Source organism: Babylonia areolata, chromosome 23 (genome assembly GCF_041734735.1).
Source record: "Babylonia areolata isolate BAREFJ2019XMU chromosome 23, ASM4173473v1, whole genome shotgun sequence".
In the NCBI taxonomy this organism is placed as follows: Eukaryota; Metazoa; Mollusca; class Gastropoda; order Neogastropoda; family Buccinidae; genus Babylonia; species Babylonia areolata.
In genome coordinates this window covers 43,960,052-43,987,636 of record NC_134898.1, presented here as the reverse complement: position 1 = coordinate 43,987,636, position 27,585 = coordinate 43,960,052, and the positions used below count along the sequence as shown (strand labels likewise).

The following is a 27,585-nucleotide window of genomic DNA, read 5'->3' as shown; positions in this document are numbered from 1 at the left end:
GGTCCTAAGCGACTTCTCAGTTCTAACCAAGGAGATGCACTCAACAGAATTTTAGCTAGTGAATCCATCTCCTGCTTTTAAATGCAGGCGACGAAGTGCATATATATATATGTATGAAATTATCTATGGAAGTGAAATTACGATCACATGTATTGAGCTCCTATATGTCATTGGGAGCCAGATTTTTGCTTCAGTAAGGAAATACTGTATACTTGCAGGCATAATCACTCACACACATACACACACACCCATGCACTCACTCACATGTGCGGGCGCACACACACACACATACAGAGTGTTATACTATAGAATAGATCCCAACTTCAACTGTCATCCACCAGACCTTAGGGCATGCATTCATTTGCGTTGTAGTCTCACACTTACCATCTTATTCATAAATAAAACTTAATGCTAAATAAAAGCACACGGACATTGTATGAATGCATATCAGACACGGATCATCTGATGAACTTGGAATCAAAAGCATTCACACACACACACATACACTGCATGTGTGTGTGTGTGTGTGTGTGTGTGTGTGTGTGTGTGTGTGTGAATTACAATGAGCTGCAAATGTCTTGACTTAAATATCCAGTGCATGAGCTTTGTAAGTTTCCCTGTTAAAACCATTTCTCCCTACTATAAATGCTGGCAGTTTGTGACGATGGAATGTAGGGGAACTGCTGTTAAGAAAATAAACTGCCATTACTATGCCAGCGTGTCTGCTGCTTCTGTGCTGATGCCACCAACACGCTTTCAGTTGCATCATATGTGTTGCCATACACGCAATACTAACGCGCATGCCAAAAACTGCGAACTTTATAAGAACTGTCAGTGGGTCTTACATAGAACGCCAGTTAACCGACCCGTTTTCTATCTGTGGCATCCTCTTCATCTGGCACTTTACAAAATATGCAAAGAACTGCCATATTGAAAAAAAGATGAAAAATGAAAGGAAAAAAAATAAAGGAAAAGTGAAACCATACCTTCCATAGATACCATCCGTTATCTTACTCCTCTTCAGAGGTCTTCGTATTTTCCCGCAGTCAACATTTCGCGGCCTCTTCATAATTCTGGCAGTCTTTGAACATGAAGTCTTCCCGACGCTTCTCTCTACAGAAACAGTCTTTTCCTAATTATTATGACAATCCTGGAAGTACTTCCACGGCTTGATGTCCTTGCACATGCGCCATTGGTCATTACCTTCAGCCCGAATTGCATGCTGGGAACACACGAACAACAAACATGGCGATGCACGTACCACGCGCTCCGGGCTTTGCCCAAATGATGAAAGAAGGTGCCAAGGTAACTTATCCAAGAAGTTAAAGCTATGTCAGGCGGTGAACTATTTACTTTTTGTACAGTGTATTTGATATCAGGCGCTAAAGTAATGTAATTTGGTCTTATCGTGAGGATCAAGAAATGATCATGCCGGTCGCAGCACGTTGTCATGCCAGAACATGGTTGCTGCTCTCGTGAGAAATGCCCAGAACATTCCATAAACGCGAAAAGTATTCAGCCGGTTATAAGAGTTTTTGTTAGCGTCTTAAGTTGTAAATTTTGGCAGAGGTTTTGTGTAACATTCCTCAGCAGTTATGCGCTAATTGAATTTGAAGTAATACTTGCCAGTTACTGAGTTTGTATCGATGTTCGTGACTCATAATTCCACACTTCCAGTCATTTTTCACAACCTAATTCCATTTTAGCACTAATGATACAACTGAAAAGTTACCGAGACGACACCAAAAAAACAACATCAATGATCGGTAAGTAATTTGATTATTTCAAAACACAGAGTTAACAAACTTCAGGACAGCCCAGCATGTATAAAACTTAAAAGTAAAATCACAGAATCACAGAAATGTTTGGCTATAGGCTAAAAGCCTTTTGCCCTCGTAATCAGTGTCCATTTATGTGCTTTTGGATCACTTGTTGTGAACAAACCCTTGTTTAAATCTGGCATAGTGTATACTATATTTATCTACAGCTCAGTAAAGATTTAACTCTGTGGAAAATACATGGTTCTTAAACTTTTTGTCAATGTGATTTTTGAAGGCGTTTACCGATGGTGCATTGATGGTGTCATAGGAAAGGTTATTCAACAGATTTATGATACAGTTAGTAAAGAACTTGCGGAACTGGTTAGTTACGAAATTAGTTTTGTTTATTTTGAAGTTGTGCCCTCGAGTTTTATCGTAGTTAGCCATAGTAAACAATGAAGAGGTGGTGCAAGGATCATAAATATTGTGCATGATCTTATATACTTCAATGAGATCACCTCTTAATCTTCTAAACTCAAGGCTAGGCATATTAAAAAGAGCCAGGCGCTCCTCAAAACTAAGATCACGAGTTCTAATAGTATTACTAGTTATACACTTGGTAAATCTGCGTTGAACTCCTTCAATCATATTTATGTGCTTTTTAAGGTAAGGGCACCATACTGAGTTTCCATATTCAATAATGGGTCTAACCAGAGCTTTGAACAATGGAATCATAATTTCGGGAGATTTATTAGTTATAGTTCTCACAAGAAGACCAGAAATTTGATTTCCCTTTTTCACTATATTATTTATATGTGCCTCAAAGCTTAGTTCTGGGTCCATCGTGATCCCTAGATCTCTTTCCGCTGTTGTACTATCCATTGTTCGAGTTACGTAAAACTAAATGACGTATAACCAGATATGCATTTTTAGTTTGAATAAAATAAATTAATGGTCAATCATTACAGAACATTCCTTTAAAAAAAAAAAGATGACACAGAAACAGAAGACAATCATGTATATTCATCATCTGTATCATACAAACAGAAGAAAGAAATAAAGCTATTTTTACCTTTATTATTGTTGAACTATATCCTGTAATTACATAAGAAAGTGACAGAATTGCAGTTCCCAAAAACACTTTCAGTCAATCAAAATCCAATGTTGGCAAGTCTGGGTGTTTTTTTGTTTTTGTTGTTTTTTTTGTTTTGTTTTTTTTTTTTGCTTTTCTTGGGGGGATGTGGTTTTGGGGTAGCACTCAGCTGAATAATGGATTAATGCACACATTTCAACCAAAAAGAAAGTTCTTATACATAAATTTGATAAAAGTATGAATTGCTGCATTGTTTACAAGGCTAACACCACATCCTTGTTTTATACCCCTTTGTGGACCTCTCTGGTTGTTTGCTTGACTCAAGATATCAAAGGAGCCAGCATGCTGTCTTTTTTTTTTCTTCTGTTGCATCCGCAACACTGTTTTACAGGCAATATTCACATGCCGCTCATTCTAAGTCCCTGTTAGTGTTACACAGCAACACCTAGGATCGTCTGTAGCAGTCCCAGCTTCTGTAGTTCACAGGGAAGTATCACATTAGGTCACCAGTATGCCACACACCAGAAGAGACCCTGCACTGCTGCTGACTCACTAAGGTGTTCAGTAGTGCCAGTACTGATTTAATGGACTTAGGTCACCATGTGCTAAGCCCCCTACAGAAGATGACTATAGCATAGTCACAGAGCTAGAATAAGTGAGCATCCCAACCAGAGTGGAGACTGCCACCACACCCCTCCAACTACAGTCCCCCATGAATCTGCCGACACTGAAGATCTTAACAGGACTCACCCAAGTATGGAAGTAGAGAGGAATTGAAACTGAGGTCACCATGAGAGCAGGGCATGAAAGGCCACAGCAAATTTGGACAGTTATGTGTTCAGTCATGATAGTGGAGTAGGAGAAGGATGACTATGTTACTAAAAAATACTAAGGAGGTCTATTTTGTTTTGTGATGACGTGATAAGGCTGTATGCTTCCTTTTATAATGATATCTGGTGTTAACCAGGCCCAAGAGATGCACTTGTATTGTTGGTCAGGAAATTTGAGCAACACACCCAAAGATGCAGCCTTAAAGTGGATGATTGATGCTTGACTGTGTTGTCCTAGTCTTCCCATTTACGCCTATACGTTGCTCAGCTTTGGATAGGAGCCGGCTTAAAAAAAAAAAAACAAACAAACAAACAAAAAAACCCACCCATTTCTGCTGTGAATTGAACCTGTGTATTCCCAGCTATCAGTCCACGGTGCTAACTGCTTTACACGCATCTGGTTCATTGTCAGAATCATTGTCTGATTCTGAATGTTGGTAAAACTTTTCACTTACACTTTCATCATTGAAACTGCTCTATTTCTTCTTCATTGCTGTCATAATTCTTAAACAACGAGGCCACCTCTTCTGCAGTCTGTCCTCTTCCATACTGCTGTAATGATGATGCCATTTCTAGAAAAAGACTCGACAAAAATCAGTAAAGAATTGTAAATTGGACTGGTCGAACAAAGCTTCCTATTTCTGCTTCCAGAATGTAGCGGATGGTTCAGCTTATAAAGCCAACTGAACCAAGCAAGAATAAAGTAGAATAGTGTGTCAGTATGACTGCTGGTCAACAAAGTGGTGGTACAAGTTGACTCATACCGGGAATAAAATATGTTAGATTTAATGCAAAACATTCATTACATGAAGTAACTTCAAGTACAAAATCAGGAATTACTTCTTTTTTCTTCTTTTTTTGAAAGGTATATGAAATACATAATGAATTGAGAATTTCTTCAGTGCTACATACTGACAAATCTTTAATGCTGTACACAGAGGCCACCAGGCACACCATGTCATAATTTTTTAGGTTTCTTGGCCAAGAAATGGTGAAGGGAAACATCTATGAAGCAGATGATCCTGGCATCAGACTGAAGCTTGAATACATGATTTTTCACTTTATTTATAATTTTGTGTGTGTTCGTTCTTGAAATTTATAGAAGTTGCGGGAGCTTGCTTGGTAAACATCTGGGGCATCCTTTCCATTTAATGATTTTGAAAGTGTCTGGGATTCATATTTAACGATTCAGACATGATCAGAAGTGATGCATATGCAAGTGCAAGTGGTCATCTTACTTAGTGATATATATGTGGTTTTGCTAAATCCAAGGTATTCCATGTGTTTTTTCAGCACTACAGTGGCTTGGAGGAAGCAGTGTACAGGAATATTGATGCCTGTAAAGAACTGGCTCATACGACCCGTTCTGCATATGGACCTCATGGTAATACTCATGACATAGACATCAAACAGTATCTTACAAAAAATATTGTGAATGCAATGTTTACAATTTTAACGATGGTTATTCTGTTTTGTATGTAATGACAAAAGACTAAGACAGGTGCCTCCTTTGTTCGTTCTCTTTTAATCTTTTTCTCCTTTTTAAAATTTTTTTTAATTTTTTTAATTTTTTTTTTATACAGGAGAGGTAGTGTTATTAAAATATTGATCAGTCCACATACTTTCGACACCACTTCAAAGCTGAAACTGAAAGTGAAACTTTGGTAAAATTCTCTAATTTTCCTTCAGGCCAAAACAAGATGGTGATCAATCACCTCGAAAAGCTGTTTGTCACCAACGATGCGGCCACCATTCTGCGAGAGCTGGAGGTGCAGCACCCAGCCGCCAAGATGCTGGTTCTTGCTGCACAGCAGCAGGAACAGGAGTGTGGGGACGGCACCAACTTTGTCTTGGTGTTTGCTGGGGTGCTTCTGGAAAACGCAGAACAACTGCTCAGAATGGTAAGTCTAGGTTCATGAAGCCACAGATAGTTTTTTTTTTTTAATTCTGCTGTCTGAGGGTGTGTTTGTTTTTGTTTTGTTTTGTTCTGTAATATGCACTATTACTAGTTAGTAGAATTTGTACAAACTGAATTCATCACTAGGAATTTATTTATGCATGTGATGATGTGCGTGTGTGAAGGGGTTTAAGGTGGATTATACACCTGTGCTTGTGAACAACATTGATGCCTGATGCAATGATTGGGGTGTGGGGAGAGTTGACAGGTGCACATAACTCAGGTGTTCACTGTGTTGCAGTCAGTGTCTCACTTGGTAGCCTGTGCTACACTAACCCGTCCTCTGTCTGTCTGACCTCTGACCTCTGACCTCTCTTCAGTGCAGCTCTACAGACAGGGGATACATACCATGATTTTTTAATTTAAGAAAAAGAACTCTTATAGCCTTTGGTAGACATTTTAGTGGTTTCTCTCAGTGTCTAAAGACAGGGGACACAATGTGTCCTTGTCATGTGTTGGGTCATGGGTGATTTTTTGGGGGGTGTGCGCAGTCATTATTTCTGACAACCTTTCAATAGAAATTTGAGATCACAATGAATCAAATGGTCATGAAACGAGTTTGGAGCATACATGAAAAAATATTCTTATAAACATTGTCTTTTAATGTTTTTGCAAGTGAACATTAAGAAAATTAGGTTATAATATAAATTGTACTGCGAAAGTAAGATGGCACAGTCTCGATTATCAAAAACATGTATACAAAAAGAAAACTGGTATTGCCTTGTCTATTGTGTCTGCTTTGTTGTTTTATTTGCTTTTTAATATTTTTAATGATTAAGGTATACTTGGAGAAGGTGGAAAGTAACTACAGCACATAACTCAGGTGTACACTGTATTGCAGTCAGTGTCACTTGGTAGCCTGTGCTACATTAACCCGTCTTCTGTCTGTCTGACCTCTGACCCCTCTTCAGTGCAGCTATTCAGACAGGGGACACAATGTGTCCACTTCATGTGTTCAGTAATGGCTCAGAGATCATTTTTTCTGGGGCGTACAATCTTTTTTTCTTTCTTTTTTCCTGAAAACTGTTGAACAGAAATATTAGATTGCACTGAGTCAGATTTCCTTGAAACATGATTTTGGACTGTGCACAAAGAAAATACTGTGACAGCCTATAAGTTTTAATGTTTTTGCAAATGGATCTATAAAAAGAAAGAAAGAAAGAAAAGAGAAAAAAAATCTGGTAGCTTTTGACAGACATTGGAATGGTTTCTCTCTTTCTCTGAGTCTGTAGCTCTACAGACAGGGGACAGGCTGTATTCATGTTATGAACTGGGTCTTGTGTTGTTTTTTATGTAACTGTAAGGACGTTCCTGTGCCCCCAGTTCACTTTGGGTAGAAATGAGAGATTTTACTGAATAAAACAGGGACGAAATCAAGTTTTTGCAACACTGATGAGTATGATTTATAGTAGCAAACAATTTTTGCTGTCTCATGTTTGCAAATGGATCTTTATGTTAAAGTTTGTGTACTGTGTGATTTTTATATCATGTTGTAAAGGGGAAAAGATAACAGATGCACATAACTCAGGTGTTCACTGTTTTGCAGTCAGTGTCTCACTTGGTAGCCTGTGCTACACTAACCCGTCCTCTGTCTGTCTGACCTCTGACCTCTCTTCAGTGCAGCTCTTCAGACAGGGGATACATACCATGATTATGTTTGTTAAAAAAAAAAAAATAAAAAAAAAAAATAAATAAATAAAAAAAAGTTTGTTTTTTTTAAAGAAAGAAAAGAAAGAAAAAAAAGAAATCTGGTAGCTTTTGACAGACATTGGAATGGTTTCTCTCTTTCTCTCAGTCTGTAGCTCTACAGACGGGACAGGCTGTATTCATGTTATGAACTGGATCTTGTGTTGTTTTTTATGTAACTGTAAGGATGTTCAAATAACTGTAAGGATGTTCTTGTGCCCCCAGTTCACTTTGGGTAGAAATAAGAGATTTTACTGAATAAAACAGGGACGAAATCATCAAGTTTTTGCAACACTGATGAGTATGATTTATAGTAGCAAACAATTTTTGCTGTCTCGTGTTTGCAAATGGATCTTTATGTTAAAGTTTGTGTACTGTGTGATTTTTATATCATGTTGTAAAGGGGAAAAGATAACAGGTGCACATAACTCAGGTGTTCACTGTGTTGCAGTCAGTGTCTCACTTGGTAGCCTGTGCTACACTAACCCGTCCTCTGTCTGTCTGACCTCTGACCTCTCTTCAGTGCAGCTCTTCAGACAGGGGATACATACCATGATTATGTTTGTTAAAAAAAATAAAAAAATAAAAAAAAGTTGTTTTTTTTAAAGAAAGAAAAGAAAGAAAAAAAAGAAATCTGGTAGCTTTTGACAGACATTGGAATGGTTTCTCTCTTTCTCTCAGTCTGTAGCTCTACAGACAGGACAGGCTGTATTCATGTTATGAACTGGATCTTGTGTTGTTTTTTATGTAACTGTAAGGATGTTCAAATAACTAAGGATGTTCTTGTGCCCCCAGTTCACTTTGGGTAGAAATAAGAGATTTTACTGAATAAAACAGGGACGAAATCATCAAGTTTTTGCAACACTGATGAGTATGATTTATAGTAGCAAACAATTTTTGCTGTCTCGTGTTTATGTTAAAGTTTGTGTACTGTGTGATTTTTATATCATGTTGTAAAGGGGAAAAGATAACAGGTGCACATAACTCAGGTGTTCACTGTGTTGCAGTCAGTGTCTCACTTGGTAGCCTGTGCTACACTAACCCGTCCTCTGTCTGTCTGACCTCTGACCTCTCTTCAGTGCAGCTCTTCAGACAGGAGATACATACCATGATTATTAGAATTTTTAAAAAGTTAAAAAATAAAAAATAAACAATTCTGATGGCTTTTGATAGATATATGAATGGTTTCTCTCTTTCAGTTCTGATAGATTTTTGGTTTGGGTTTTCAATTTTGGAATCCTTTCCTCTGTGTGTTAAATGGATTTTCAATGCCATTATGATGTTTATCTTTGACATCATTTTGTTATTGTAAAATTTTTGAAAAAGTCTGCTGTGAGTCTTTTATTTCACCAGTGGTCTTTGTACGTAATTTGTTTGTTTGTTTGTTATACTCTGTGTTTTCAAAATGCAGTCCTGAGTCTGGTATTTTACCAGCTGTCTTAGAAGCCAATTCTTCCCCATCCCCATTCAAAAGATTACAGCAAGTTTTTGTTCTGACTTGTTGATGTTGAAATGAGGAAGATGAACAGAAAAGGAGAAAGAAGACCGGTTTCAAACTTGATACAGTCACTGGTGCTGTTGTGTTTCAGGGTCTGTCTGTGACGGAAGTTATTGAGGGTTTTGAACTGGCTCTCAGGAAAGCCCATGAAATTCTGCCAAGTGAGTATGATTTTGTGATCCTGCTTATGATTATATAAAACCTGGATGTTTTCGTGTGTTCAGCATTACTGACAGGTTTCTTTCAATTGGTAGTTCAGGCTTGCTGTTTCTTGTAATCTTACATGCACTGGAACTGAAGTCTGCTGCTGAAGTAGCATTCAGTTTGTGTTATTCTCTTTACCCTAGTAAAATAAGCTTTAAGTTTCATTCCTTCTCCCCCTACCCCTCTGTACACACACTCACTCTGTCTGTCTGTTTCTCTCTCTCTGTCTGTCTGTCTGTTTCTCTCTCCCTCCCTCTCTCTCCCCTTTCTGTCTGTCTGTCTCTCTCTCTCCCTCTCTCTCCCCCCTCTCTCCCACTCTCTCCCCCCTCCCACTCTTCCTCTCTCTCACACTTGTACTCACACAAAAAAATAGGGAATACTTAAATCTGATCTCACAAGACTTTAAGTTGTTTTACATACTGAGGTTGATATTTCCCATTCTGTGTGATTTTCTCTTGGGAATGGTTCAGCAGTTCGAAACAGAGTGTGAAACAGTTATTTCTTGGTATGTGTGTGTGCAGACCTTGTGATTGGACAGGTGAAAAATCTGCACAACAAAGACGAAGTGAAGAATGCCATCCGTACTTCTGTAATGAGCAAGCAGTATGGAAATGAGGATTTCCTGGCAGACCTCATAACCAGTGCCTGTGGTAAGTTGGCAGTTCTGTTTGATCTTAACATTTTTTTCTTCCCCCCCCCGGCCTTGTTAATTGATCATGTGCTCTTTCAGGAAGATTGTTATTCCAACCAGGATGAAGGTGGCAGAATGGTTAAGACACTTATCTAATAGCCAATACAGTGTCCATTAGGTCTTGGTTCAATTCCTGCTCTCACCCTTTCTCATGGGTTTGACTGGAAAATCAAGCTGAACATCTGGTCATTCGGATGAGAATATAAACAAAGGCCCCATGTGCAGCACGCAGTTGGCTCACAGAAAAAGATCCCATGGCAACAAAAGGGTTGTCCTCTGGCAAAATTCTGAATGAGAAATTCACTGTGATAGAAACACATATATAGGCAACCAATCAAGGCCTAGGTGCATTGGGTTATGCTGCTGGTCAGGCATCTGTCTAGCAGATGTAGTATAGCATAGAATGATTTGTCTGTACGCAGTGATGCTTCCTAAGTAACTGAAACTATTCCAACCAGCCTCTGTGGTGAAGTGATTTGTGTCACGGACTGACTGGTTGGTTGCAGGTTTGATCCCCATCAAAGGTAGTATTTTTGGGGCCTGTGTCCAGCTTCCACCCAGAGCTGAGTGGTATGTGCTCAAATGGGAAGACTGGGACTACACAGTCAGGGGTCATCCAGTTCATTGATGCATCTTTGCTAGCGTTGCTCAAAGTTAATAATCAACACTGCAGGTGTGAGTCAGTATCTCTCAGTCTGGTTGATGCCAGGACATATTATGATAGAGCAGCCTTCTCAAATTGTCCCAGACCTAAACAGACTTCCATAGCAGCATTGTCATCACCCCTATCATCATTCAACATCATCGAGATATAGAGAGCTAAAATGTTCAAAATTCTGGGGCACATAAATACGGTGAATACACAAAGTGGTTGGCAGGTGGCGTTTAGCAAAGATGATGTGTTTCCAGTGTCTGTGCTGCCAACCAAGCTGTCGTTCAGCGTGGACAACGTGCGTGTGTGCAAGATTCTGGGCAGCGGCCTGCTGCAGAGCAGCATCATTCAGGGCATGGTCTTCAAGCGGCAGGTGGAAGGGGAGAAAACCAAGGTGGACAGCGCCAAGGTGGCTGTGTTTACCTGCCCCTTGGACAGCATGCAGACAGAGACCAAGGTAGGGTCAGTGGTTGTGTGTGCAGGTGGGTGCGTGGGTGGATGGGTGTGTGTGCTGCGATCTTCTTTGGGAAGGGTTTGGGAGCAGGTTTTGATTCTCTGGTTTTTTTGTGTGTGTAGATTCTCACTCCTGGGCTCCCCTCCTGGCAGGGCATCCGTCACTTCCCTTTTATACCCCTTCTATCTTGCTCACTCTCTCTCTCTTTCTCTCTCTCTGAGTCACATGCCTCTTTTGACTCCACATCCAACAAAAACACTCAAAATCTATGCATGAAGAAAGCATCCAGGCATGCTAAATTTCTGCATTGGGGGGCAGATTTCCATTGATTTTAATGTTGTAAAGAGAATTGGATGTAAAGAATGTTGGTATTTGAATTAAAGACTACTGTACTGTACTTGTTTATTGTTTTGTTTTTGTTTGCTTGTTGTTGTTTTCTTTATTATTGGCCTGTTTATTTGTTTGAGCAGTAAATTAATAAATGTATGAAAAAAATGAATGAAAAAAATTGCATGTTATATTTTTTCAGGGAACGGTGTTGATAAAGAACGCTGAAGAGCTCATGTCTTTCAGTAAAGGAGAGGAAGACTTGATGGAAGCGGTAGGTACTGGTCTGACTGGTCTGACTGATGATAATCATTACAGACCTACATGGGTTCTGACATCTCATGTCATATCTCTTCTCCATTTGTAACTTTGTTGTTTTCAAGCTGCATAAAAGATTTGAGAAATTTGACTTGCACAGACCTCAATATTAATACTATATAAACACAGAGATTCTATTGTTTATAAAATTGCACTTTGGGGTGTGCTTTTTGTACATTATGCTGCAACTAAATCTTCCCTGTTTTCTTCTTGTATTTCTTTGAAGTATGCTGTCAGGATAGCAAAAATGCATGATATGAGTTTAAAAAAAAGAAAAAAAAGGAAGCTTACATAAGTTAAAAACAGAGCAGTAGATTGATATCTGTTGCTTAATGCTTTAAAGGTGTTACTGCACTTAAAACACACTTTTTTCTGAGTTTTGTATCATTGATGTCCATCAGTTGATAATACATTATGGTCATCATCAGTTTGAAAATGGCCAAGGTTTAGGGAACTGAAGTAATTTCATATTTGGCAGGGTATTGTTTGATAACAGCCCAGAGACTTTCACCTTTGGACAAAATTATCACACTGAAAAGCACACTTTACAGAGTTTGATAATTCATACTTGTTGGTTTCTCAGTTTATGGCTGTTTGAAACCTGTCCATACAGATCATTGGATTGTGCAATTGCCACTAAATTCGAAGAGCACAAAAATATGTTCCTCTGTATGCGGCATAAAGTTGCATATGTATGTGTGTGTGTGTGTGTCCATCTCTCTCTTTCTCTCTCTCTCTCTCTGTATTTTTTAGTGCGTGTGGAAACAGCAGTACATCTCACATGTTTTTGCATCGGCTTAGCTCTTACCATTTGTGAAAAATTCACATGAATTTGTTAAACTGTAAATGATGAAAAAAGACAGAAAGATAGTCCAACCGCAGTCATCAGAAACAAAACCAGCAGCATAGCTTAATATCTGTCGCTCGCACCCAGTTGTGTGACCAGGTCAGACTTGTCTGACACTCTTCATTTTCTTCGGTCACCGATCATTTAGTTTCTCAGCCCCAACTGTCTGGAACTCACTGCCTGCTGACCTGCATAAGGCTACTTCCCTGGACTCGAAATTTCAAGTCCCAGCTTAAAACTTACCTTATTTGTCTTGCATTTAAGTAACAGTTTAGTCTAATTTGGGTCTGATTTGCTGTTAAATGAGGCATGTACCACTTTTTCCATTGCGTGCGTGTGTATGTGTGTGTGTGTGTGCTGTTCATGATGCAAGGATGGTGACTGTTTGATTCATTTTCATATGGTTGTTGCTTCTCTTTTGTAACATGTAATTTGTTGAGCACCATAAGTGATTGATTGTTATTTGAATTCTCTCGAGATTGTTGTTTCTTTATTGTTATGTTCAGTTTGTGAAGCGCCATGATGGCGTGAGCCTCTGTGTGAGGGAACAGCACTGTAGAAGAGCACTTCATTATTATTATTATTATTTTGGCAGCAAATCAAGGGCATCACAGAGGCTGGGGTCAACGTCATTGTGTCAGGGGGAAAGGTCGGTGACCTTGCTCAGCACTACTGCAACAAGTACAAGGTCATGGTCATCCGACTTTTGTCCAAGTGGGATGTGCGGCGACTCTGCAAATCGATAGGTGCAACAGCTCTTCCCAAGATTGTGAGTACTTACGTTTGTTGTGAGTGTTGTTGTTTGTATCAGTTTCCATGCCAGTTCCTGGGTTAGATAATGAATGAAGCTGGTGTTAAAAAGCTACAACAAATCAGACAATAGAAATCATTAAAATCTTAGAGCCTTGGTTACTGAAATAAATTCACGGGTCAATTACAAAAAAATGATAAGAACAAAAAAAAATGCATTTTTAGAACAGCTATGGTCTTGTCATGAAATACAGTTCTCAGAAAAATGAGATGGTAATGACAGTGAAACTTCAGTACTGAAGACAGTGGATGGCATGATGGAAAATCATGAAAACGGCTCTGAAGTGAAAGCTGCTTTTATTTCAGACCACCCCAAGGAATGAGGAGTGTGGACACTGTGATCAAGTGTACGTGGACGAGATAGGAGAAACACCTGTTGTTGTCTTCAGACAAGGTGAGACCAATAGACTTAAAAGTGAAGGACATTTATTCTTTCCTTTTGTTTTGGTCTATGTTTCAGCAGATTTAAAGACAAGATTTCAGTGAATTGAGATAAAGATGTACTCAGACAAATGAATAGATACAGTGAAGCCCATTTATTCCTTCCCTTTTGTTCTGGTCAGTGTTGCAACAGATTTAAAGACAATGTTTCAGCAAACTGAGATAAGGATGTACTCAGACAAATGAATAGATATGTTTATTGCTCATTGCTGGTATTAGGGTCATGCTTTTCTTCAGTAAGTTAGATTGACTGCATCAAGAGCTGTTTGCCCTGTGTGACACTGTACCATTGAATGTTCACTGTGACTGTTCAGCGAAGGAAGCCACTCCCATCTCCACCGTGGTGATCAGAGGATCCACAGACAACATCATGGATGACATCGAACGTGCTTTGGATGACGGTGTCAACACCTTCAAAGCTCTGACCAAGGTGAGCTGTTGCCTTTTGTTGATTCTTCTGTGTGACTGTCTGTCGCACTCTGAGTGTTGTATTCTTCTGTGTTCTCCTGTCTGTTTGTCACACTCTCTGTGAGTGTGTTGTATTCTGTGTTCTCCTGTCTGTCACACTGTCTGAACAATACAACACAGACAGTATGACAGACAGACAAACAGGAGAACACAGAAGAATACAACACTCATGGAGTGTGTAACAGACAAACAGGAGAACACAGAATACAACACACTCACGGAGTGTGTAACAGACAGACAAACAGGAGAACACAGAAGAATACAACACACTCACGGAGTGTGTAACAGACAGACAAACAGGAGAACACAGAAGAATACAACACTCATGGAGTGTGTAACAGACAAACAGGAGAACACAGAATACAACACACTCACAAAAGAGTGTGACAGACAAACAGGAGAACACAGAAGAATACAACACACTCACAAAGAGTGTGACAAACAGGAGAACACAGAATACAACACACTCACAAAGAGTGTGACAGACAGGAGAACACAGAAGAATACAACACACTGCCAGAGAGTGTGACAAACAGGAGAACACAGAAGAATACAACACACTGCCAGAGAGTGTGACAAACAGGAGATCACAGAATACAACACAGTCACGAGTGTTTTGTATTCTGTGTTCTCCTTTTTGTCTGTCTGTTACACTCTCCGTGAGTGTGTTGTATTCTTCTGTGTTCTCCTGTTTCTATCTGTCATACTGTCTGTGTTGTATTCTTCTGTATATCTGTCACACTTTGTTCCTTTTTTTCTGCCTTCCGCCTTAAATATTGCAGTTCCTAACAATATAAATTTAGAACACTATTCTTTCCCTTTTCATTCCTGTTCATGTTTAAAATGATGTTGCACTGAAGGAGCTGAGCTTCTCTCTGGGCGTTCCACCAGGTATCAATGTCTGATTGCAACTGAGGCAGGTGCTAGGATTTCTCCAGAAAATGAGGGGCAGTTTTGATTGCCTTTAAAAGCTGCTGTTTGCGATCTCGATCTCTCTCTCTCTCTTCTTCCTTTTTTTTCTCCTTATCTCTTTTCTTTTTTACTTGCTTTCTTTTCTTTCTTTGGTAAAGAAAACATGGTAAATTTGACAGATGTTTTAGATGTTGCCTGTACATTAAGTGTCATGTGTGTGATTGCAGGATGATCGGTTAGTACCAGGGGCAGGAGCCACGGAGATTGAGCTGGCCAAGCAGATTACCAGCTTTGGAGAGGTCAGTACGAACAGGAAACTGAATGGAAGGCATGCTGAAATATTATTTTGAAAGTTGAGCTACAAATGGGTACGCAAACATGGATGAATTCTGGCGTTTTTAAACAGAATTCCCATCTACAGGAATTTGAATGGGACATCATGTAGGTAGGACCACTTAAATTTTGAAATTCAATATATCTAAAAACTAATTACACCATTGGAAAGAACATAAAAAACTAAGTTCACATGCAAATTTTCATTGCATTATACCAAGTAGTTTTTAAGAAAAACTGCGTCTAAAATGTGCAAAAATGACGCGTTTTGACAGATTTAACAAATTGCTATTTTTAGACTGTCATAAAATTTTAAGATGAAGACTTACCACATTGTTCTTTGCTGTACTTGGTTCCACCAATACCTAGTTTATGCTGAATTTTTTCTGGCCTACTCAAGAACATGCTTAGGGAGAGACAGTGCCTTCAAAATAGCAAAATATTCAGTTTTGTCAAGTGTCGAATGGCCTGATTTCACAGTGATAACATGCTGACTTATAATGCTGATATCTCAGAAAGTTTTCATGCTACAAAAACATTTCAGATATGTGCATGTTCAGAAAAGCATGTAGAATACAGTTTTTTGGAAGACTTAATGCTATCAGAAATGCAATTAACAATGAAAACAGTCACAAAGTATATGGTTTTTAGTAACAAATGAGCAAGTTTTTTACAATCATGATGATACTATGCTGTCAGATATCACCAGAGTAATTGTAAATGTGCATATTTGACATAACAGAAGTCCAGTCATTTCAGCATCCTTGATTTGCAGTTCCCTTTCTTTTTCACTCAGTTTTGCTTTAAGAAATGACACCTCCTCTGTCGTTGTTCTTAGTTCCTGTGTGATAATGTCCTCATTTTTTTCTTTGCTGCATGCTGGCTCTGGGTCTGAAGTAGAGGTAGCTGTTTGACAGTTTTTTGCTTCTTCCTGCAGTCTCTGATGACCTCTGCACTTTCAAAAGGAAGTTCTAAAAAATCTTGAAGTGCACTCTCTCCCCCTGGTTTACTTCTGTTTTTACGCAGGTGAGCCTCATCTGCTCTGAGCCTCCCCAGTTTTAATTTGAGCTGTTGGGTTGGTGGCAAATCTCTGACCAGGTGTCATTTATGCAATGTTGCATCCTTTATCCTCAATATCCTAGCTAAGTTACATACTTCAGACACAAGACCAATAGGACAACTGAGTAAAGCCTCACAGTCCTCTACAGTTCCTTTCAAAAGATCTGCATGTGTAATTCCAAACTTCTGACAGGAGGGACCAGGGAAGATGCATGAATCTTTCCTTTCTTGTAAAAAACATTCAGCACCACTGATCGTTTCACACTTGCTGAATTCCTTAACTATTGACACCACACGTGGAAAGGTACACTCTGGGAACAATTTGTGTAGAAAATGTTCCATTTCCCCCCAGGTTTTGTTTTCTTGATACTTTAACATATTTAACTGCATCAAGAGTTTGTTGTTGGATGGAACCTTGGGTGCTGATGGTGGTCTTCCTCGTCCACTGTGTGCAACAGTCACCCTTAAGGCTTTATACTGATCATCATCTGAAATACACAGTCATGAAATTTGAGACAGCTCTAATGCTTTAAAATACTTCTTTTTTTTTTCATTTCATAGATGCTTTTGCATATATATCATTTATATGTGTGTGTGCATGAGTGTGTGATGATACATGATCTACTAATTTCATTACTACTCCACTGTAATGGTTTCACTTAAATTGATGTAAGTTTTATGTAACAACATATCTTAAACTTATTTCATGTTTACTAATCATATAAGTTATTTATTCTTTACATCATTTACACACACACACACACACACACACACACACACACACACACTAATCCATACTCAGGCAACCTCATGTATGCATGCTACATCAGTTCAACAGACACTAACTCTGTGCATACACTCTTAGTATATAAGATACATACTAATGCGCGCACGCACGCACGCACACACACACACACACACACACACACACACACACACACACACACACACACACACACACACACACACACACACACACACACACACACACAGACGTGTGAAATTGTCTTGGCGTTTGATGATCAGAACAGAAGTGGAAAGATACACGTGTTCCCATGCTGTCCGACGTCGGTCACAATATTAAACCATCAATCCGCTCTCACTAACTCAAAACCCTTGTACAACAAAAAATTACTGAATAATCTGACACTTCATCTTCTAGATACAGCTGTCGATCGTGGTAAATTTTTGAATAAAAGATCATAATTGTGCTAAAAAAAAAAAAAAAAATAACGTGACTGACGAAGCGTTACTGTTCCCAGTTACACATCAACACTGCTGAAGCAAAGTTGTTAGGATTCATCCAAACCCACAAAAATATAAAAAATATGACATTTATTTTCAAAATAAACATATTGAAAAAAAATTTGCTTACAAACCTGTAAGTTGGCGTGTTTTCCATTCTTCAAACGATGATGACGAGCAGACGGCTTCGATCGCCGCCATGGTCGAGCAGCGTTGCGGGATCCGAAATCGGTCACTCGTTTTTCTTCCAAAGCGCGTTCGAGACTCTTTCTTTATAGAAAAGCCATGAATTGCACTTGAAAGTGCATAGTTTAAACTTTCTTTTCTTGTAATTTGCTCGTGATTTGAAACACTGGTTCGTATGTTATAGGGTCGCAAACATCAGTCTCACACTTTAGCTGTGACTTTCAGATCTACTTTCTGTGAAAACCCCAACAAATTTCTAGCCAATCAAAAACTTGAGAATCCTGGCTTGCCAGTGACATAGTTTCTAAATTTATACATGGCCAAACAATGCAGCGCGAAACGATCGAGTGACACACATGTTATTCTACTCGCGCGGCAAGCACGGCGGAGTCTGTCACCGCAGTAAAAATCGACGCGACACCCTTTGTGTTTGAACGCCCGGCACATACCAGTTTGACTCGAATGATAAAAACAAATACCACAGGAAGATAGATGAAAGAATGAACTTTATTCCAGTATAAGATTGGTGTCATTTAATTAAGTTTGGTAGTGAAACGAGCGAGTTGAAAATGGTCAAATTATGGGTCTGGACTGCGCTGTTAACCACAGCCACAGTGGCCGCAGACCGACCTACATCATGTTATAAGTGTGATTGCCATGTGCAATCATGTTCACCGTAAAATGAGTTGTGTAAGAGAGCACTAGCTCAGTTGTTGAATTCAGTGATATGAATTTGAGTAAATTTCATGCATAGTACTTGCTGTGTAGGCATATGTAAATGTGCTCAGAAGCTATTCCAGTCTCCCATATTTTTTGTTTTCGGTCACATTCACCAATTTGTTTTCTTTCCTTTTCCCTTGTTAACATTGTTGACTTACTGTCTGCTCACAAATCTGTTTATGTGACATAAGGTGTAGAGTAACTGAGGAAGGAAGAATTGTTTTCAGAGCAGAGTGTAAATGAAATGAGGTTTGTATTTCAGAGTCTACCTGGGCTGGAGCAGTATGCCGTCAAGAAGTTTGCTGAATCCTTGGAAGTGATTCCCCGTGCTTTGGCTGAAAACGCTGGCATGAAGGTGAGTAAGATGTAAAGAGTGGGTGAAGAACACTTGTTGAAATTCACCTTTTGCTCAGAAATGGTGCATGCTCAGTGGCGTAGACATGTGTGTATTTGGAATGTTATTCTAGTATTCTGTCTGATCTGTAGGTATGACTTTATAAAACAGAATAACACATGACTGGTTGTCTTGACAGTTTGTTGATGGAAGTGGATGGTATTCATGGATATGTATGTGTGTGTACACACACATAAAAAAACAAACAACTTTACGTGTTTCTATGTCAAATTTGGAATTCGTGGTTCAGTCTGGTACAAGACTTTTCTTGGTGATTATGACTTTTTCATAGGTAAGCTTCTTCTTTTTTTTCTTTCACCTCCCTCTCTGTTCCAGTCTCTGCATGTTCATTGTCATAAAAACAATGTGTCTGCAGGCCACAGAAGTGGTGTCCAAACTGTACGCTTTTCATCAAGAGGGCAAGCAGAACGGTGGTGTTGATGTGGAGGTGAGGTTCTTTTTTTGCATTTATGAGGCTGAATTGACGATCCGCTATCTGTGGCAATGTTTAAGAGTATAGCTATATCATGAACATATACTTGTAGCACCAGTTGCTGAGAATGACAGAGTGCACAACATTTTGTGTGTGAGGGTGAGGACAGGCCAGGAAAATTCATTAGGATGAGAATTTATTTTGAAATTATGGAAATTATCCATTTGTGTTGACAGAGGTTGTGAAATAATCGTTGTGTATAGTTTGGGAAGGGGAGGGGGGTTATCTGGGGGTAAATGGAGGTAACTGGCCTTTTATGTAGATTGCAGCCTAATTTGTTACATAACATTAGATCAGCTTGGTATGTCGAGGAGTGTGATACAAGTCGTTATGGCTATTAGCACAGGCAGCACAGGTATCATTCTTAAATCCTGTTTTGAATCTTGTTGCTTTCTTTTTATCTAAAATACTATGATCCACATTTTCTTCTTCTTCTTTTTTTTTTTTTTTTTTTTTTTTTTTTTCAAAAATCCAATGATCCAAAATACTTCCAACAACAGATGCAGTGTTCACACAGAGTCAAGGAACTCTGAAAATATATTGGAATGATAATGACAGGGCTGGAAAGGTTTTGGGAGAAAAAATTTTATGCCTTTCAGGGTTTAGAAAAGTATTGGAATTTTAATGAAACCCTTGACATGTACCATTCAACAAAGAGCTTAATGCATTTATAAAAAAAAAAAAATAAAAAAGAAGCAAAAAGCGTTGAAAAAATAAGCATTGATATCAGGATATCCGTTGATCTCTTTCATCAGCGGTGTTGCAGACAAATTTTTTATTCAGTTTGTGTCTGGTGTGTAGAATGTTGTTCTTTGTTTGTGGGCTACAACTTCTATGTTCACTTGTACAGTATGTACAAGTGGGCTTTTACATGTATGACCGTTTTTACCCCCACCATGTAGGCAGCCATACTAATTTTCCGGGGTGTAAAATGTTCAGTAGTCTGGTGTGAAAAAAGTAAGTACAGAATTTTGTTTGGTTATGGCTATGAGAACGAGGCGTTCATGTGTGATAGGTCTGAAAAAAGTACAGAATTTTGTTTGGTCACAGCTATGAGAATGAGGTGTCCATGTATGATAGGTCTGAAAAAAGGTCAGAATTTTGTTTGGTCATGGCTATGAGAACCAGGCATTCATGTATGATAGGTCTGTAAAAAGTACAGAATTTTGTTTGGTCACAGCTATGAGAACCAGGCATTCATGTATGATAGGTCTGTAAAAAGTACAGAATTTTGTTTGGTCACAGCTATGAGGACCAGGCATTCATGTATGATAGGTCTGTAAAAAGTACAGAATTTTGTTTAGTCATAGCTATGAGAACCAGGCATTCATGTGTCACAGGTCTGTAAAAAGTACAGAATTTTGTTTGGTCACAGCTACATGTGTGCAACATGCATACAACATGTATGATGTGTGGTTCAGGATGCCAGCAACGTGCTGGATGCCAAGCAGGCCAACATCGTTGACCTGTACCTGACCAAGTACTGGGGCCTCAAGTTTGCCACTGCTGCTGCCTGCACTGTGCTTAGGGTGGATCAGGTAAACCTCCACTGCATTCTCCCTCTGTGTGTTTGTTTGTGTGTGCAGAGATGCCAACTGGTACGATTTCGCCTTATTTTGATACGCTTGATCGCAGTTTGATCTGACTTTATGCCAACATCAGAATTGTTCTGACAAGTTCATTTTTGACTACATTGCATGGTCACATGCTTTCCTGTCATAACATTACCCAAACCTATCAATCACGAGGCCAGGGCAGTCACTAATAACCTTGGTCTCGCGTGATGATGCTCAGCTACTCATGTGCGTGTTTACATTGAAACAGCATTGTGTGGGCCAATCAGTTTAATCATTTGCCCGATCACAAGAGAACATAGCTAAATCAAGTGTTTGTTTGCCTTGTAGATAAAATGTAAGTTTGCTGATGTGGCTTGGAGTCCGAGTGTTCCTACCAAATTCAAAATGTTCATACCAAATTTGCTGATTGTTCCTACAAACACTGGACAGGGGTTGGCATTTTTGGTGTGTTCCTACAAACACTTGACAGGGGTTGGTATCTCTTGTGTGTGTGAGAGAGGGGGGGGTTGGGGGCGAGGGGAGGTTGTAGCATGGGGCAGTCCAGCTGTGTTCTGTCTCAGTTGAAGTTTATTAAGAGGTGTGTTTTTTTCTGCAGTTCACATGTTCTGTTAAAAGTCTGGAATTCAAAAATGAAATCAAATATATAAATAATTTGGATGATCGTTGGGTGTCCATATTTGTTCGTTGTCAGAAGCAGTTTGTGAAGGCAAGAAAGAGGAGGAGGAGGTAGTTCAGATGAGCTGTTTTTCCTTCTTAGTCATGTATACCAGATATTTACATGGTTACTGCCAACCTCCAGATTGACTTCACATACCACAAACACTACAGATTTCATAACACAGTGCTCCTGCTCTGTTTTTGTTTTTTGTTGTTTTTTTAATCTTCAGCAAATCATACAGAAAATTAACACAAATAACAGCATACAAAAAAGACCTACATGAAATGCATAAAAGTGATCAGTCAAAATGCTACTTTCTTTTCCTTCTTTTTTTCCATTTTGTTTTTTATTCTGTTGTTTTGTAGGAAATACTTGTAGTTTTGTTGAACACATTTATATCAGCACAGGACTTTGTTTTAGATTTACATGTTCTTCTATTTATTTCAAACTGAGGTGTATTGTGACATATTCCAAATAAAATACTGTGTTTTAAAAAATTATAATTAAAAAAACAACAACAAAAAAACAAGAGGAAGTTCAGGATTTATTAAAGAAGACGCATTCTGTTTTCAGATCATCATGGCTAAGCCAGCTGGCGGTCCTAAGGCCAAGGAGAACAGAGACTGGGACGAGGACTGATGATTGTGCAACAATATTGACAGTTCTTCATTATGAACAGCCCACCTCTTTTTTTTTTCTTTTTTTTTTCCCCTCTCTGTCTCTTCCAAGCGCAGTTTGATGTCAACCACATGTGACAGATTCATCATGCATGAATGAGCGTCAGTGGAAGGCCATGAACGTTTGTGTGTGTGTGTGTGCGTGTGTACTTTTGGTTCCCATAACCATTATCTTTTAAAGATTTGTGATCTGATGCTGATTGAAGGCATCTGCTCGTTCATTATTTCATGAACATGAAAATTTGTTTAGAGCAAAAGAACATTAAACAGACACGTGTTGCTAGACTGTCATATGATTGAAGAGGCTTTTCTACTTTTGTTGCTGCCTGTAATGATAACCAAGTTATCTGATCATTGTGAATTAGCATGTTTTAATCTGTTTAATTTGTAAAGCAATTTTATTTATAACTTGGGAGTTTTATTCCAGAGTAATTGTGAGTTCTTCTTTTCTTTTTCATTATTTAAATTGCTGGGAGGTACTGTAGTCTTATAGGAGGATGGGATGGGGTGGCTGGATTACAAAATGGTAATATTGTTTTCTGACACGTTGCTTTGAAAAATAAATGAAGTTCTTTCATTTTTTCACTTTCAACTTCTCTCATTGACACAGTTGTAGTGAGCGTAATGGTTGTGACGTGAATTGTGAATTCAAGGAATTTGTATTGACGAAGTTCTTGTCAAAAGACACAATTAACACTACAATTTGATAACATCAATAATATTTATTCAGAAAAATTGCTTTTCTTTGAAATAGTAATTCATAAGGTTTACACAAGACGTACCCCACCTGCGCACACAGAGACTCACCTCCACACCCCATACCCCCCCACACATCCCTATCTTTCTTTGTTGCTTCTTGACAGCTTGAAAAAAAAAATTAAGAAAATTGCTATTCCTTTGTTGTTAGAAAAATGCTTCCTAAGAAAGTATTTGTCTGAGGATATAACCTATCAGGCAACCTCCCACTTCACCCCAACCAGTTACTTCCTCAGCCCATTCTGTCACACCCCTCCTGAGCTCTCATGTACACACCGCAGTTATTGTACCCTCACTTTCCACCTTTGCATATTTTGTCATGCGTGTGTGCAAAAATATTCTCTTTTTTTTTTTTACCATCTCTGAAGATTTTGAATACCTTATTTTAATTTTTTCTCCCTTCCATTAGGCCCCTTCCCCTCATTTTAATTCACAGACTACTTCTAAGTTATAAGTTTAAAATGTTTTGTTTAGTATGTATTGTGAGGGGCTGAGGCAAGAGAAAAAGAGAAACTAAAAGAGTGTGTGTTTTTTTAAACAATTACTTCCTCTTACGGTGATTGCAAACCGTCAGTTGATTGTTAGTGTGTTCCTCCCAGAACTATAAAAAAAATAAACCGTTATAGGTTTGCTTTTGTGTGTGTTCTCTTAAGAGGGGCAGGCAAAAGAGATTGGAAGGGGAGAAACAGAATTTCAAACCAATTCTGTTGTGACTGCACTCACTAAAACCAAATCTGAATATAAAGAAGAAAGCGCAGAAAATGAACATTCCTTCTTTTTTTTTTTTTTTAACCAGAATAAGCTCATATATAGGTTTGATTGCAAAGGTAACATGCTTCCTTTCTGTCTCTCTGCCCCTCGATCCAAGCAAACAAAAATAATACCAACAACAAAATTACAAACAAGCTACTCTCTATAAATGGTAAGTCAGCAGAAGTCTGTGATTCCTGCTCCCTCTAATGCTCAGGATCAAGATGAATGAGACTGGGTCACAAGAAAAGTGGTATCAGTAGCAGCCAATTAATGCCTCGCATGTTAACCCCAGTAAGACGTTGAATGCTGTCATGTTCAGTGGCATTTCGTGTCTAAAATGTTTCCTAATGAATACAAAAAAACACAAGTGTCCTAAATTCATGGCCTGGCTTCGCTGACGAAGATCTAGGAAGGGCGTTGTCCACGTCTGATGCAGGCACGCTCATGGCTGACAAGGCCAATGCAGGAAAAGCAGAGTCGGCCGCAGCGGTTGCAAGGGAAAGTCTGGTCTGGGTTCGCGGCTGCAGCGTCGTGGTTCTTCCTCCTCCTGCGTTTGTCCTCAAGGCTGGCCCTGCGGTTGTTTTCGAAGGAGGAGACAGCTTGGTGGATGGTGCGTCGCCAGGTCTCTCGATCAGCGGCTACTGCGGACCACTGGCGATGGTCAATGTGACAGACACCGAGAGCTAAATAAAACGTAAAAAAAACACACCAAAACACCACCACAAAGAAACAAACTAGATAAAAGAAAATTGAATGAATAGAAGTGTTCTCATTCCACCAGGTTATTTCAAACATTTTCATTTTGAATACAGAGACATGCCTGCAGACGAGAAGTAGAACTTTGAAAATAAAAAGTTGTACTCATGAATGGGGACACAAACAGGACAAAGAAAACGATGAGGGAAAGTGACATGTTTCAACCCTTGGGTGTTTACAAACCAACAAAGGAAACGAGGCAAGACACGGTGGGGTCACGTGAAAATGTTACATATTGTGCATGCATTCAAATAAAAACAAATTTTAACTGTAGTAAAGATGGAGCTTTTCAATGTTACAATGCGGCTTGCAGCATTTTTTGAGGAGAAATAGATCAAATTGCTTGAGATCAGCACATGATATCCCTTCTGTCTGTTGTGGAGAATGCCAGTCAGCTGTGCAGTTTTGTGCTCGTACGTATACAAATGCAACCTAATGCATTTCATCTGGTACAAGACAGGGCCTTGTGCTGCAGGAACTGGGTAAAAAATGGTGACGGCATCAGATCATGCAGAATGATAAACTGATTTTCTCTCTCTCCCACCACCTCAAATGTTTGACAGAGATTCTGCATATTAGATAAAAGAAAGAAAAGGTACCTGTGCCAGGCATCGCAGAAATGAGAATCCTGACTGCTGGAACACACTGGAGATAAAACATGAAAGAGACAACAAGGAGCACAAGCTTCTGACCTTGACCTAGTTGCCAGCCTGCCCACCATTGCATCATAGCTTTTGTGTGTTCTTATGCCATGTATGTTTCTGAAAATCGATTCTTTTAATAACAACAGATGAATATAACTATGACACAATTTCCAGTACCAATGCTGCTCAAAGAGCCTAACATGATCCAGTTAAAAGCAAACATGACAAAAACATCACAGAAGATTGACATGTCAAAAACATCCAATTCGTTCACACTTTCAAATCAATACCTGCATTCAAAAATGTAATAGAACATTTCCAAATCCACCAGTCAATAATTGTCTTGTATTAGATTATGCTCTGTTTAAAATGAAATACATTTCTTAAAGGAAACTTAACATGTACATCCTAAACGCGCAAATGCACACTAACCAGCACACACACATGCCCAAACACTCCACCCTCCACAAATATGCACACAGATGGAGGAACACACACACACACGCGCTCACACACACAAACTGGCTGTAATTAACCGGCATATAAAAACGTGACATCTAAGACCGGATCTACTTGGCTACTTATCGTGACGCAATGGGACAGACAAGACATGAGGATCACCAAATCCATGTGTGGCGCAGAATGGACCGACCACACACTGTCGGCTTCCAAGCTGAAACTCCATATTATACAGACCCCCACAAAGTAAAAAGCCACCAAAACGCCCCAATGTCTCCAAACTGAGGGACATCCAAACCAGAGTCCTTAACTGATGCCATGGACAGCAAACTCACATCGTTGAAGAAGAGACTAAAAAAAATGATAGAGAGCAAATGTCAGCCTTCAGAGACACAATAAATGCTGCAACCAGCAATGTAATCGGAATGGGCAATCGCTAGCAGAGGGACTGGTTCAGACAAAAACAATGAAAAATTTAATGCTATCCTTGATGAAAAGCACCAGCTTCATTAGACTCACCTGAACAAACCCTAAGTCAGCCAACAAGGAGGCTTTGAATGACAATGCCCCCCAAAAAAGACAGTGCAGAGGGAGCTAAGACAGATACAGGACAACTGGTTAATCAGCAATGTAGAAGAGATTCAGTCCTATGCTGACTGTAACAACTTGGAGAAATTTTATGTTTCGCTTTCAGCAGTGCACGGCCCCCATGCCTCTGGTTCTTGGCCACTGCTGAAGAGATTCAGTCCTATGCTGACTGTGACAACTTGGAGAAATTTTATGCTTCGTTTTCAGCAGTGTACGGTCCCCATGCCTCTGGTTCTTGGCCATTGCTCATCTCTAATGGAAATAACATCAGGCAGGGACAGTGGAAGAGCAGAGTGAAGACATGGCAAGGACAATCTCCTCAGCAACTGTCTTCACGAGCCTGGTTGTGATGTCATCAGGTTCACAGGCTTTTTTTTTCGGGTTGAGACTCAGAAGCAGTTTTCTTATCCCTTCCTCCATGATCTTGATGTCTTTTTTTCTTCTTCTTCTTCTTCGTTTGTGGGCTGCAACTCTCAAATCGGTTCACTCGTATATATACGAGTGGTCTTTTACGTGTATAACCGTTTTTACCCCGCCGTGGAGGCAGCCATACTCCGTTTTCGGGGGTATGTTCATTGTTGACTGATGTCACTACATGTGGGGAGCAGTGTAAGTCCGGTAGTGAGGGACATCACTGGTTAAAATCGTCAGCTGTGATGTACTCCTTGCAGCTGAAGACAGGCGAAAACTACTTGTTTAGAACCTGGGTCACTGATAAGCCTTCCTGCATCTTTTAATGCAGAGACACCAGATCCTTCAGTCTTCTTTGCTTTAAAGCTCCAGAACATCTGTTTAGTTGCGGCTTAATCTGGAGTGTCTGTTTTCTTCAGTTTAACGTCTATTCACTGTAAGTGTTTTTAGACGGAAGGAGTAAAGTAGTGGATAAAGGAAAGGGAATGCATGTGAAAATTAGTGTAAAAAGTGTTCATGTTATGTATCAGAGGAAAAGTATTTTATAAGAAAAAGTCTAAAGAGATTGTGGTGTGTATTGAATGAGGTGACATGGGAAGGAGAATATGTATATGCATATCAACAAGTATGTAATTTGTCTTGAATGTGCTGCTGGTGTCAAATTTAGAAAATGTTTGGGATTAGCTGCAGTCTTTGTGTTTGCACAACATTGGTAATATTGATTAATTGAATCTGTAAGTAATTTCTTAAATCGATTTCTAGATACATTTTCTATACAACTAATGCATTCATGTAGATCTAACTGGATGTCAAGTTGTATTGCGCCTTCGAAATTACGTGCTGCTGTTCTAGTTGCTTGGTCTACCCACTCATTTGAAGATATTCCACAGTGCGAAGGTACCCAACAGAAAGTTATTTTAATGCCTTG

At 39.2% G+C, this 27,585-nt stretch overlaps 2 protein-coding genes across 2 annotated transcripts in view; one reads left to right on the top strand and one right to left on the bottom strand.

The window, feature by feature from the left end:
* The window catches only part of LOC143298021 (macoilin-like), a 30,754-nt gene extending 29,540 nt beyond the window's left edge, over positions 1-1,214 (bottom strand). Inside the window, exon 1 of the mRNA XM_076610682.1 lies at positions 987-1,214. Within this exon, the coding sequence (XP_076466797.1) occupies positions 987-1,069 (83 nt within the window). The 5' untranslated portion in view covers positions 1,070-1,214. The remainder of the gene's footprint in view (positions 1-986) is intronic.
* LOC143298022 (T-complex protein 1 subunit theta-like) lies at positions 1,162-22,867 on the top strand. Its single transcript, XM_076610683.1, has 15 exons — positions 1,162-1,305; positions 4,977-5,067; positions 5,373-5,584; positions 8,916-8,985; positions 9,550-9,678; positions 10,629-10,828; positions 11,355-11,426; positions 12,913-13,086; positions 13,434-13,521; positions 13,883-13,998; positions 15,176-15,247; positions 18,754-18,846; positions 19,262-19,333; positions 20,800-20,916; positions 22,187-22,867. Exons 1-15 carry the CDS (start codon positions 1,246-1,248, stop codon positions 22,250-22,252), a joined length of 1,632 nt encoding a protein of 543 aa, XP_076466798.1. The 5' UTR covers positions 1,162-1,245; the 3' UTR covers positions 22,253-22,867.
* The last annotated feature ends 4,718 nt before the right edge of the window (positions 22,868-27,585 follow it).